Source organism: Grammomys surdaster, unplaced genomic scaffold (assembly GCF_004785775.1).
Source record: "Grammomys surdaster isolate TR1022 unplaced genomic scaffold, NIH_TR_1.0 371, whole genome shotgun sequence".
Lineage (NCBI taxonomy): Eukaryota > Metazoa > Chordata > Mammalia > Rodentia > Muridae > Grammomys > Grammomys surdaster.
The window spans coordinates 5,389,636-5,403,591 of NW_021604790.1; the positions used below are offsets into that span (position 1 = coordinate 5,389,636).

A 13,956-nucleotide genomic window follows, 5' to 3' on the forward strand; every position below is an offset into this window, starting at 1 on the left:
AAGAAGCCAGGGCAAGAGTGGCTCTGTAGCTGCCCCACTGGGGGGTGGTCACGCGTGCGTGTGTGTGTGTGTGTGTGTGTGTGTGTCCAGCACCACGCAAAGCTGTTCCATGGGGAGATGTGGAAGTCACTTGACAAAGAGCATTTCTGGAGAGCGGCATGTGTGTGGAAAGCAGATTGGAGTGGGTTGAGGAGAGAGTAGGAGGTGGGAAATGGAGTCAGGCAGTGTAAACAATTCTTTGGGGAACTTGGGGTGTGAAGGAGAAGTAAGTGGAGGGGAGCGGGGGAAGGAAGGCTGCTCTGTCTCTTTTTAGATCATGACTACATGCTGAAGGGAAAGCCCTCTGCAGAGCTGGCTGACGCAAGCAGAGAAGGGCTGGACAGGAGGTGGGGGGATCGTAAGCTGGGAGGGAGGGTTGGAAGTGGGTGGAAATAGGAGTGAGGTAGGAGAGGCGATGGATTGGAAACCTGGGAGAAAGGTTTTAGGTTAGAGCTGAGCAGAGACGCTGGGCAGCTTTGAGAAATACCTGGAAGTTTTGCTGGGTGTGAGCCCATGCAAAGTGGGGCGACATTTTCTTTAGCAGTAACGAATGAGATCCTTTGGGATGACAATAAGATGCAGGATGTGCCTCTGTGTGTGTGTATGTATGTATGTATGTATGTATGTATGTATGTATGTATGTGTCTGTGTGTGTGTTTGCATGTGCCAGCGCCTGTGTGTGCGTCTGTGTGTGTGCGCATGTATGTATGTGTGTGTTTATGTGTGTGTGTTGCCTGTATGTGTGTGTATGTGTAAAGGAGGAGGGCACTTGAGATGCTTTGGGAACTGTGAGGCCAGGGTGTGGCTTGGCTCTCTAAATGGATGCTGAAAAGGGACAGCAGAGAATCAACTGCCTGTCAGAGCCTTACTGAGTGAGGGAGCGTAATCAGGAGATCAGTAGGGATGGTAAGAGGAGAAGATGATGGAATCCAACTACACAAGTCAAAGAAATGCAGGAGCTGCGCTCTGGGAGCAGCAGGGGAGAGCCCTCCTCTGTTCTGGTCCTGAGGGCAGGTGTTAAAGTCATACAGACAGCACCCCTGCAGGGCAGTCTTGCAGTTGCTGGTAAGAGGTGCTGCCCATCTTCCTAACACTAAGATAGAGAAGGAAGCTCTTGGGAAGAGACTCATGTACATTTCCTGTAACCTGACAGCTCGATCACCACTTCTGCTTCTAACTCCCCATGGCAGGATCCAAGTTAAAGTCTAAAATTATCATTCTCTATAGAGCTTTCTCTTGCTTTTGTTCCATCCATCCATCCATCCATCCATCTTTCCATTCTATCCATCTTTCTATCCATCCATCTTTCCATCCATCCATCCATCCATCCATCCATCCATCCATCCATCCTTCTGATCATTTACGGTCCCACTACGTAGCTTCGGTTGACTCACTGAGCACCGGGGTTACAGGTGTGTGCCACCACAGCCAGCTCTCCTAGATTTTGTATCAGATTGGACAGGCACTGTGTTGAGCTACAGCTTTTTGTGGTGTCTTAGTTTAATCACACTGGGCGCCTTGAAGGAGGGACACGGTTTATTCATTACTCTGCACTCCTAGTACCTAATGCATTGTGCTCTACTGAAATGATTTATAATTTCTGCATTTTAGTTTATTATTTTAAAATTTAAATTTGTTTTATTTTTAATTGACAAATAATTATATTTTAATTTTTTAATGAATGAAGCATTATGAAAACAAAATAAAAGGCTATTTTAGGATGAAATTCTGTGTGTTATAAAATCTGCTTAATGTGGGCACCCATCTGAATACTTGTCTCTTGTGACTGAAAAAATTTAAGATTTCGATATCTGAATTTTAATTGGTTTCTAACAAGTTTTTGTTGTTGTTTCAGGAATTAATTGAAACCATTTTTAAAAAGCAGATAATTTTAATAAAATGAAGTACAGTGAGATACATAGTATTAAAAACAGGGGGAAGGAAAGATGTTTTATCATAATGTCTTCTGCAGTTTCTGAGCTGCGAAGTCCAATTAACACAGGGAACAGTTTGGGTCAGAGGCCGCCAGTTCTTGGTACCAACAATTTCTCTCAGCTGGGCTCACTGTTGGTGTGGCTGTCAAGCTGGATGCACAGCAGGATCAGGCTCACACAAGAGCGAGGCTAACTTGCTTATCTTCTGAGAGATGCAGGACAGCTCTGCAGAAGCATCCCAACCCAAACTGACAGTTGCCCCATTTTAATGTCAGGCCCTATTTTTAAATCACCTGGTGGGACTGCGACAAAACGCACAAATGAAGGATGAACAGCACCCTGCCAGCTCCTCTGACCATACAGTCACTGCTTCTTCACTTCCCTGTGGCTGCTGCAGAAGACCTCCAGCCCCCAGGTTTGCATACACAAAGGGAGAGTCTCTAACCTAAGCACAGAAGGCCCATCCGATTCAGCCTGATCGGTTTCCTGAAAGGACCAGCTAACACTCAGGTCCCCATGAATCCTGAGGAACTCTTTGGGGGCTGTTCTGAGGTTTCTCCGACCTCCAAGCTCCACACACTCTTCTGTTGCTATGTCTGTGTGCTGGCCTGCCTGTGGCAAAGGGGACTTAGGCAGTGTTGTGACTGAGCCTTTGCAAGTGGTACACCAGGAAAAGAACTGAATACTGGCACAGCCTTGCTTCGGTCACTAATTTCAATCCAGTTCACTGGGCATTCTCCTGTCCAAGTGAACCGAGGGTTCACATTCTGGTGGCATGGCTCTGACATTAGGGTGCGGTTATTCCTAACATTAGCCGCTAAATGAGCCCTAGGCTTCTACTGCATGACGGACACCAGAAATGCAACCATAAACAGTGTCTTCTGTTTCTCTGTCTAAGGAAAGAGGTTTTACCCCATGGTGAGCCTGAGCCCAGAGGGTGCTCTGAGAATTTACAAGAGTAAATGCTGTCCCTGGACCTCCAGGAAACCTGGGGGATTCTCCCCAGAACGGGTCCCCTACAGAGTCAATGCAGAGATGTCTGTATGGGCCAGGCCAATGAGCATATAAGTATTTGAACATGATCCCAAGGACAGTGGGGAAAGGAGCGAGGGGTTTTAAATGGCTGTCATCCATTTTAAGTCAATGGCTTCTAGAGAAGTGTCACTCGTATGGTCAGCCTTTTAGACGGACTGGGAAGGTAAAGAAAGGCAAGATGGCCAGATACTAGAGAGATGATAAGACAGGTAGGCCTTGGTATCCTGTGAGGAGGAGGGGCTAGGAGAGGGGTGGCCAGGGTCTAAGACAAAGTCCAGAATTCTGGCTGGAGTAGAAATAAAAACTCAGGAAGAGGAACCAGTTTGAGGGGAGATGATGCATTCAGCCACGTGAAACTGAGGGGCTTTGGGGCATTCCGATGAACAAATCCACAGCAAAGATCGTAAACAAGCTCACAGGAAGATTTTCTCAGATCCAGGCTTGTTAGACTGTGGGATGCACATTCCCTCCCGGTGGCGCACCCTGGTTGGCAGGCGGGGACCGGTCGGGATGTCTGATGCAGAGGTTGTGTTCAGAGCCGCTGATTGTCCAGGTGCACGTCCAGGGTGCGGGATCTGTGTTAGAGCTGAGAGGACAGCCGAGGAGAACACCACACCAGGTGTCAGAGATGACTCAGCCTCCCAGGGTGGGGCCCTCCAGCAGTTAAAGATCCTAAGTGTGTGTGTGTGTGTGTGTGTGTGTGTGTGTGTGTGTGTGTGTGTGTATGTCCTGCCTCCTCATCAGCACACAGGCCTGGGGCCAGGAGGAAGAAAGGCCTGGTCCTCAAGGAGCCCCAACAATAGACAAGCAGAACTCAGAGAACATTAAAAGTCTGACTCATGGAACACAGATGTCATATTCTAAGCTGTGGCTGCTTTCATGACTGAGCTCAGGGTGACAGCAGGCTGACGCTGACAGATTAATGAGAGGACAACCACCTGAGAGCCCTTTGAAAGAGGAGAAGTGAACGTTCCACAGGAAGGTTAGGATGACTAGATACACAGGTGAGGAAAGAAACCACGCAAAGTTACCTGGGACACAGATGCCTCCAGTGCATGTATGCGTGCACGCAGGCATGCACACGTATACACACACACACACACACACACACACACACAGATCCAGAAAGTTCAGCCTTCCCTGGATTATCAGCTGTGACTTTGCAGGTTCAGCTTCCGGGAAACAGAATACTTTTTCTGGTCCATGGAGTCACCTGGGACAGCTGTGTTCCTGTCCGACTCTCAGTCGCCAAGGAAATGCTGTTTTACCTTCATGACCCACTGTGTCCGGCACTTGCTGGGTGAGGAAATTTGAAAAAAAGGTTTGTTTTTTAAATTATGTGAATTTCTTAGTTAAAGCCTGAAGAGATGGTTCAATGGTTAAGAGCACTGATGGCTCATGTAGGGGACCCAGGTTTGGTTCCCAGCACCCACAGGGCAGCCCACAGCTATCTGTAACTCCAGTTCTAGGGTATTCAATGCTGTCTTCTGGATTCCTTTGGCATCAGGTACACATGTAGTTTACATACATGCATGGAGGTGCTCACACACACACATATACAATTAAAAGTGAAACCTGTATTTATTATCGTGAGTGTATGGGTGAGCATGCTATCCCCAAGATGTGGAAGTCAGAGGACTCTCGAGTCTCTTCTCCTTTCACACTTCTGTTTGTAGGTGCCAGGGCTAGAAATTACAGTTGCCTGGCTTGCAGAAGCAACCTTTCCTGCTGAACTATCTCTCCGGTCATATTTTCTTTTTATCTTGTTTGTTTGTTTATTTTGAGTCAGTATCTCAGATAGACTAGGCTGGCCTTGAACTCATATGTAAAGGAGGATGACCTCGAACTCTTGATCCTCTTGTTTCCATCTCCTATTTGCTGAGATTACAAGTGTGTACTATGACTACTGTTGTAATATTCAGCATAGTTTTAGAACTTTGCTACCCCCATTTAGAGACGGTGTGTGTGTGTGTGTGTGTGTGTGAGATACCACATTAGGTATCACCTTCAATTGCTTTTCATCTTATTTATTTTAATATAGTGTCTCACTGTGTAGCCCTGGCTGTCCTGGAACTTGCTGTGTAGATCAGGCTGGCCTCAAACTCACAGAGATCCCCCTGCCTCTCTTGCCTCTCCTTCCTAAGTGCTGGGATTAGAGGCATGCATCACCATGCCAGGGCCACCTGCTATATAGAGGCGGGTCTTTCAGTCTGAGGATCACCAGTTAGCTAGACTGGCTGGGGAGAGAGCGGTGGAGAGCCACCCTACCCCGCAGACCTGTGCCATCTTGCCCAGCTTTTACTTGGGTGCTTGGGGTCCGACCTCTGATCTGAACGTTTGCCCAGTTGGCATTGAGCCAGCCTCGATACAGATTTTTTTTTCCTTTTAAAGACACTTCAGGTTACTTGAAGAGGCTTTGTTTTTTAATCTCCTGAGTCTGCATGGATTCTCATGGACAAAGCAATTACAGTGTTTATGTTGGCTAACAGCTTTTCCTTCTGAAGCTTATTTTGCTTGCTGGGAGGTTTGGGTGACCTCACTGAAGTTAAACATTACAGTAAGCAGGCCCGGGCCATGACCAGCTGCTTCTTGGTATCGGCTAAACTGCCTACACCATTTTCCAGTATAATTCTGGGTCTTTGTGACCTGCAATCTAAATATTTAGTTGTTCTGCTGCTAGGAGTTGAAGGATGATAACCCCGTTCCTATCAGCAAAGTGAAGGATGCTCATGGAAAAGCCAAGCTGAATCCTATCTTTTTCCTTTTTTCATTTATTGTTATTTGTGTATGTGTTCATTCTGTGTGTGCATACGTGAGTATCCCTGTGTGCATGTGCATGTGTGCACCATGAGTGTACAGGTGCCTACAGATCAGGGAATTAGAGATCAGTAGTTGTTAGCCACCTGATGTGGATACTGGGGAAAAAAAACTCTGGTCCTCTGGCAGGGCACTTAACCACTGAGCCATCTCTCCAGCTGTTCCATCTTCCTTCTTAGTGAGGATACACAGAGACAGCTTGTCTCTAGTCCTTGAGCAAGGATATGGGATCCAGAAGATGAGGAAGGCTCACACTGAGTCTCCTCATGCAGGCTTGCTGCCCCGCATCAGCATCCCCCTGCCTCTGCCCCTCGCCTCATCCCTCATCTTCTATGGGGAAATCAGGTCATGGCTAGTCTCCATTAAGGTTAGAGAGAATAATATATCTCGGTATCCCATCAGTCACAGCAGCTGTGATGGGCTAGTGGAGGTAAGGGCTACTTCTTCTTCTATGAACACTGATTTACAATTATCCAATTTCTAGATGAGTATGTAGAGCTACAGTCAATCTCCATGATAAATTCTACTTGGTTTAAACAGCTCACCATGTTGTCCTCTGACCCTCTAGAAAGGTTTATGCGTAGTGACCACATCACATTGGCTTTTAGAAATGTAGTCAGGCATGAGGCAGAGGTGAAGAAAAATGTTCTAGAAGCCACAGAACCTGTTTCTTCATTGATGCCTGTCGAGGCATCATTTGTGGTAGAATTGGCTAACAAGGAAGTTTACATACATGATTTAATGTTAGCTTATCTCTCAGAAAGTTCTTTCATTCTCAGGAAGATCCTGCAAGATAAGCATAACATAGTAAGTGCCTCCTTGGAGGACTGAGGCACTTTGCTTAAACTTACAGGATGACAAAAGGTGGAACGGTCTTCTGTTGTGTTTTCTGTACTTGGGAGTTGCCTCACTAAAGAGCTACAGGCTTGATAGAGATTGCTTCACTTTGGACTTAAACACCGCCTTTGCAGACCTGGAGAGCCTCGGGTTATGGAGAGGAGGTGTGTCCAGGAGCAGCTACTGGGTTAACTCTGTGTTTGGAGATGATCTGCCCACCTTGAGGCGGGTGTCTGGAAATGACAGCTTGACGCAGGAGCCCTGACTTGATGGTAAACGCCTTTTTTGATCCAAGGTCATCAGAAGTGCGACAGCTGGAGTCTGGTTTAAGAAATGAACTCGTGATGACAACCGAGATACAAGTGTCAAAATTTGGTCAGAGCGAGCTTCAAAGAACGACGGAACGTTGGAAAAATTTCCATGAATTCAACAACTCACTTTCAAGGGGATATGCCTGGCTTCCCAAATCAGATACAAAACATTACCCAGAGTTTGAGGCCTTGCAATCTCTGGAAGGAAATGACTGGGTGCACCTCCCCACACGCACCCTGGGAGGGGTTGTTTGGTCCACAGAATCTCACTTGTCTCTATCTTTTTCCAGCCCTTTTTCTGATTGACCAAGGATGTTTTGCCTGCTGTGACATTTAATACGCTGGGCTCTGGAAATTGGATCTGTCTGGCCTGGTTCTCCTTTGGGAGATGCCAGCTTTCTTCTTTCTTATCTTAGAGTCTCTGAGAGAGTGGGTCCAGTACCCCTTGGCACTGTTCGCCTTTCAGAAAGAGGCTTATTTAATAAGTCTTGCATTCCCTCAGGGGTTGGAGATAGTGCAGGGCTGGCTGAGGCAGTAACAACTGGACTGTTGCAGAAATCCACGGAAGGGCTCGAACGAACCCTTAGTCCTGAGTTTGGAGTTTTTCTTGCATCTGCTTTGAGTCTCTTAAGGGACCATAGGCCTTTTTTTCTTTTGGACCTGGCTCCAATATTGAGAAGAGCAGGATAGGCATGCAAACACTCGTCATACATCAACAATTCTGTCTCCCACGTTGCTCTTTCTCTGTTTGTTTGTTTGTTTGTTTGTTTTGTGTGTGTGTGTGTGTGTGTGTGTGTGTGTCCAAAGTCGAATGCCATAGTATCCCATGTCTCAAATGATGAGAGTAAAGCAGAAGTGCAAACCACTATGGAAAATTCAGATTCTATCCATTTCCTCAGCAAGATGGTGGGACCCTGAAGATACTATACAAGTAAGACTCAAGTCTTTGGGATATTATTTAAAGAGTTAAAATTGATTTGCAGGTATTGTTTCATAGGCATGGTGGCATAATGCAACATGGAAATCCCTGTCCTTGCCATCTTCCTCTTCTTCCTCCTCTTCCTCCTCTTCTTCCTCCTCCTTTTCTTCCTCCTCTTCCTCCTCCTCCTCCTCCTCTTCTTCCTCTTCCTCCTCTTCCTCTTCCTTTTTCCTGACACAGCCTCATCATGTTGCCTTGGTTGGTCTGGAACATGCTGTGTATAACAAGCAGGCCTCTAGCTCACTCAGATCCTCTTGTCTTTGCCTCCTGAGTGCTGGGATTAAAGGTGTGGCACCATGTCTGGCCTCCTGGCCTTTTAATAGAAATGGTTAGTTTTATGTGATGTCTGCTGTTAACTTTGTGTTGCGTATAATTAAATATAAAATTGGGTCAGAAAATCAGATCCGAGTAGTCTATGACAACAGAAGCCATTTTTTTACATAGTTACTTTTAAAGGGACAGCCACACCCTTGTTTGGAAGTCGTCTGGGGGCTGGTGCGACCGTGGTGGAAAAGGTGATTTTTATATTGGGAAGAGAGAGCCACAGACATCTGACAGCAGCTTATCCTATGGTGCTGGCAGAGAAGAACAACAGCGGATGAGTCTGGAGTGGTCCAGAGGCGTGTGCACCGTCTGTTGTGAATCATGGCTGTGACCTGGTTTGTGACCCTCTCTGTGTAACACGGCAGGACCCAGGTGTCCATTTGTTTGGGAATCCCAATCTAGGAGAGCTGCTAAGTGCTGCTGTCTGCCTTAAAATTACATCACTTTTTTGGTATCTGTCCTTGATTTTTTTTTTTATTCTAAGTGTAAAAGTGCCAGAATTTATCTTAGTACTAAAAATATGTTGCTCTAACCAACCAGCTTTAACTTTTAGATTAACCTCACTCCCTTGGTGTCAGCAGCAGCAGGCTTTATATTTAGTCCTTGACCAGCAGGGAGAGACCCAGGAGAAGCGTTCTGGCAGTTGCCAATGTGGTGAGATGGTCTCTTTCACCTTCAGACTCTAGGTGGGATAGTTTATCGTGTGCTTTTATATCCCTTAATAGGGAGTATATATCTCTCCCAGAGAAACAGCTACATCCATAAACATCAATCACTGATGTTTTTAAGGTGTCCTTTGAACATTAAATAACTACTGTGTGAACATCATAGATTAAAGAAGGAATCAAGAGCTTGATTAATATTGGGTATCCAAGATCTGTCTCGGAGATCCATGCCACTGATAGGAAAGAGACAATCCCTTCTCTGGAGTCTGTTTCAGGCATAAAATATTAAATAAGAATTCATAAAGGGTATTTTACTCACCTTAAATCAATTCGCCTTGCTAACAGCCAGGGTTGGAGGCTGTTTGTGGTCTTTTAGCTCTTACATGGGATAAGTAAAATACTTAGACAGAGAAGACCTTAAACAGGAGACACTGCTCTGGGGTCAGCTCATCTAGGATGGAATGCCCTCTCCACGGCAAACTGCCTGTGGAATTGTAGCTAAGGTTCCTTAGGACCACTTGAAGCAAGTCATCATCTGTAGTGTGGCCAAGGAGTGTGTTTGTGTGTGTGTGTGTTCATGAGTGCGTGCATGTGTGTGTGTGTGTGTGTGTGTGTTGTGGGTGGATTCATAAAGAGCCCTGGTTAGCATTTTGTCAGCTTGATCTAAGCTAGTCATCTGGCAAGGGGAAACCTCAATTGAGAAAATGCATATATTGATTGGTTTTGGGGGGCATTTTCTTGATTAATGATTGATGTGTGAGGGTCAGACCATGTGGGTGGTGCTACCCTTGGGTAGGTGGTCCTGGATGCTATAAAAGAGCTGAGTGCGCTCTGGAGAGAGTAAGTCAGTACGCAGCCCCCTTCCATCAGCTCTGCTTTAGTTCCTGCCCCACCTTCCCTCATGATGGATGGTAAGATGAAACAAACCCTTTCTTCCATGAGTTGCTTTTGCTCATGATGTTTATTATATCAAAAGAAAGCAAACTAGGGTCGAGTGGGGGTGCTGTTAGCTCAGGCTAGCCTCAAACTTCTGATTCTCTCTACCTCTTACGTGCTGGGATTATACGCATGTACCCCCATGCGGTTTATATGTCTTAATATGTATATACTAAGCCAAATGTGGGGGCATATGCCTATAATCCTAGCACTTGTGAGGTAGAAGCAGGAATTCAAGGCCAGCCTTGGCTACATAGCCTGTTTGAGGCTAGCCTGAGACACATAATACCCTGTCTCAAAAACAAAACAAAGCTATATGCTTACATTAGATAGGTAGACAGACATGTATATATATGAAAATGAAGTGAGCGCGTACATGTGAAGTACTGAGGGCAGTTTGTAATGGTATTACCACTTGGATACTGGCTACTGTGAGCACTATAATATTGCTACAATACTACATTGTTCTTAATTGTTGTAATGTTACATGAAAATATCTAAACAATTGCCAGTTAGAATATATGCAGTTTTCATCGCCTTTCGCTCTCTTTCGGCATGTAAATCAAAGCCGGAGTCAGCAAAGCAAAGGGTTAGATCAGAAGCCACAAACATGGTGCAGAACTTGAGGAGGCCCAGGGCCTCGGTAAGATCAACTCATGTCTTAGACCAGGAATGTCAGGTCCTTCGCCATTAGGGGACAAGAGCAGGGACCAGCAAGGGGATGCCTTGGCTTGGGCGTGACAGGCGGCATCCAGGACGGGAGCACCCAGCTCATGTCTTCCTTGTCCTTGCGTTTCGGATTCTGCAACGAACTTACTTCTATTTTACTAGTTTTTGTGTCCATGTGTGTTCACATGTGTATGAAATGATATTTATCTCCAGCTGTTCAGGCTTATGGTAGCCAGCTGTGCAGACATCTTGGGTGTTGTACCTTGAGTATCACATACTTTTTTGGGGGGCAGGGGTTTGAGATGAGGTTGCTTTCTCACTGGCTTGGGGTTTTCCCAATTCTGGCAGGCTATCTGGCCAGTGGGCTCCAGGAGTCCTCCTGTTTCAATCTCCCCAGCTCTGGGGCCCCAAGAACACACTACCACAATTGGCTTTTTTTTTTTTTAAATGGGTTTTGGAAATTGAACTCAGGTTCTCAGGTTTGTGAAGCAAGCTCTTTACCAACTCATAGCTCCAATAGGTTCCTTTTGGAGTTGGTTCTCTCTCTCTCTCTCTCTCTCTCTCTCTCTCTCTCTCTCTCTCTCTCTCTCTCTCACACACACACACACACACACACACACAAACAAAAGACTTAAATTCTCCATACCTGTTTGCATGACGACCCGCTTGAAAACCGGGACCTGTCACTTGTGTCTTTCCCCCACAGCTGATCCTGCTTCTTCTCATTTGGTTCTTTCTTGTATTCCTGTCGTTTCAAACAAGCCTAGGGAACACACGACACCAATGAGAAACAGCTTCTTTCTTCTGGGTCTGTGAGTAGTTTAGTGAATTTCAGGCTTAAGACCTACTCGAGAGGCATGAGGAAAATGATGTTTATCTCCAGCTGTTCATGAAATATCTGTCACCAGATCCAAAGACCAGGTGTCATTCCCTCCTCTCAAACGCCCAAAATCCCAGAATCAAACCACCACCCACTACTTTAGTAAATAAAAACAATAAACACACTATAAACACACAATGGGACATTTTATAAAGAATAGGTTTTTTTTCTATTTTTCAAAAAGATTTTATTTATGTCTGTGTGCACATATCCATGTGCGTGTGTGTGCACATGTAAGTGCAGGTGTCCTGGGAGGCCAGAGATGCCCCGAGTTCCTTTGGAGCTGTGGTCCCAGGTGTTCATGAACCATTCCTACTACAGTAGGAAGCTGAACTTTGGGCCTCGTGATGAGCAAGTGCTCTTGACTGCAGAGCCATCTCTTCAGCCTCTAAAACAGCTGCCTGTTTAAGGAAGGTGATACTCCAAAAGCCTTATCAACTTCGTCCAGTCTTACACCCCTCTGTGGCACCCCATCTTGCTGTGTCTTGGGCTGATCTGCATCTAGGCTATTAGTTACAGGAGAAGACTTTTCTTGCCTGCTTTATACAACTCCCTCTGTGTAGAATCCGGTTCCTTTGGCTCAGCCTGCTGAGCACTAAGATCTGACTGTGTGACATCATCTCTTTCCCTGAATTAATTGCTAATGGAGTGAAGCAGTGAACAGTAGCCAGCCTCTCTCTGTAGTTTCAACAGTTACCTACAGTCATCTTTGGTCCACAAACATGAAATGGAAGATTCCAAGAATAAATAATTTATAAGTTTTGAATCTCGTACCATTCTGAATAACGTGATAAAAATCTCGCTCCATCCCACTCTTTCCTGCCCTGGACATGAATTGTCTCTTTGTCCAGTTATACACTCTGCGAGCCTCACTCCTGCACTTCATAGCTGCTACATTTGTCAGCTCTGCTGTGGCATATCAAAACACTGCTGCTGAGTAATCCTTGGGTTGTTCAATGATGGCCCCCAAGGGCAAGAGGAGTGACTGGCAACTGTGTTACAGTGTATCCCCAGACGAGGTAACTCTGCTAATCTTTTGCTGTGCCTAATGGGACAGGACAAGGGTTTCCTCTGCTTACAATTCCAGGTTGCAGTCCATCAGGGAGGGAAGATAAAGGCAGTAACTCCAGCAGTTAGATCATATCCAGCCATGAGCAGAGGGAATAAATACACAGTATCCTAGCCTGCTTGTTGATTGCTTCTGCTTGGGTAGCTTTCTTCACTCTTACACAGGTCCATGAAATGGGGCATCCAGACTCAGTATGGGCCTTCCCACCTCAATCAACCGTTAGGACCACCCCTCACAGACTGCCCCACCATCTGATTTAGGTATTGCTCAATTGAGACTCCCTTGCCAAGGAAGTCTAGGTTGTGGCAAGGTGACATTTAAAACCCTTTATGGTTCAGGATTCTACTGGGAGGTAATGTGGTCTTGGAAGGTACCCTCCCACCCTGTGATAAAGGAGGTCACTGCTGTGTATTAACACAAAGCTAATGCACACGGTTTGAATCGTATAATTTTCCTATTTTATCGTAATTGGTTTTGTTTTGCAGTTTTTCCTGGCTAGCCAGTAAGAATTTGGAGAGTAAGAACCGCCTCTCAGCTCTTGAATTTTCTATCATCTTGAATTGTATTTTTTTCTTTTGTCAATTTTAAAGTTGGTACAGAAAATAATGGATTTCATCATCACATTTTCTGACACGTACGGCACTGTGTTTCGCTTATATTTATCTTACTCTTTTTGTCATTCTGCATATATATATGGACTACCCCATTTATATGGGATGACAAAAATTTATATATAGAGAGAAATTTTAAGTAGTTTACTAAAATATAAAATGTTTTTAATCGAGAATGTTATACTTAGTATACTGTAGTCACATCATTTACACCTGATTTCTCCTCACTCTAATTCCTCCCAAGTCCCTCCCATCCCTTCTCAAATTAATGAATGACCTCTCCTTCTATGATATATATATATATATATATATATATATATATATATATATATTTACATTTAGTGCTGTTTGTGCTTAGGGCTGATCACTTGGGATTGGATACCCTATTTGGGAGTTAGTTCATCTGTGGAGATAAAGGATTCTCCCTTCCTCGGTGGCCATTGATGCCTGTAACTCTTCATCTAGCAATGGGGCCTAGTGATACTTTCCCTCATTCATGTTTCCATGACAACTAGTATGATCACTGTTCCGGTCTTGTATGCATGTATTCTAAATCTAAATCGTACTTGAGTCTGGCTTTGAATCACACTTTTGCTTCAGAAAATATCAATCCCTAGATGCAAAGTAACAAAAAATAAAATAACCCCCCACCCCCTGCAAATCACCATTTTTCTTAGCAAAATTAAAATAAAATCTAGTGCTAAACACTTTTCCTCTGCATTAGGACTGAAGCAATCCAAGGGCACCAGGGATTTTAACTGATATTTTAAACCCTGCTCCTCCCTCCCAAATAACAAAACCGCTTGGAGCATTTCTGTGCTCATAGGTCCTGTGACACCCCCCCCATCCG

At 45.1% G+C, this 13,956-nt stretch overlaps 1 protein-coding gene across 3 annotated transcripts in view; it reads right to left on the reverse strand.

Moving 5' to 3' along the window:
- March10 (membrane associated ring-CH-type finger 10) overlaps nt 1–13,956 on the reverse strand; it is an 89,487-nt gene that overhangs the window by 60,042 nt on the left and 15,489 nt on the right. For all 3 annotated transcript variants that reach the window (XM_028780676.1, XM_028780675.1, XM_028780677.1), the window contains exon 4: nt 11,193–11,309. In XM_028780676.1, the coding sequence (XP_028636509.1) occupies nt 11,193–11,309 (117 nt within the window). The remainder of the gene's footprint in view (nt 1–11,192; nt 11,310–13,956) is intronic.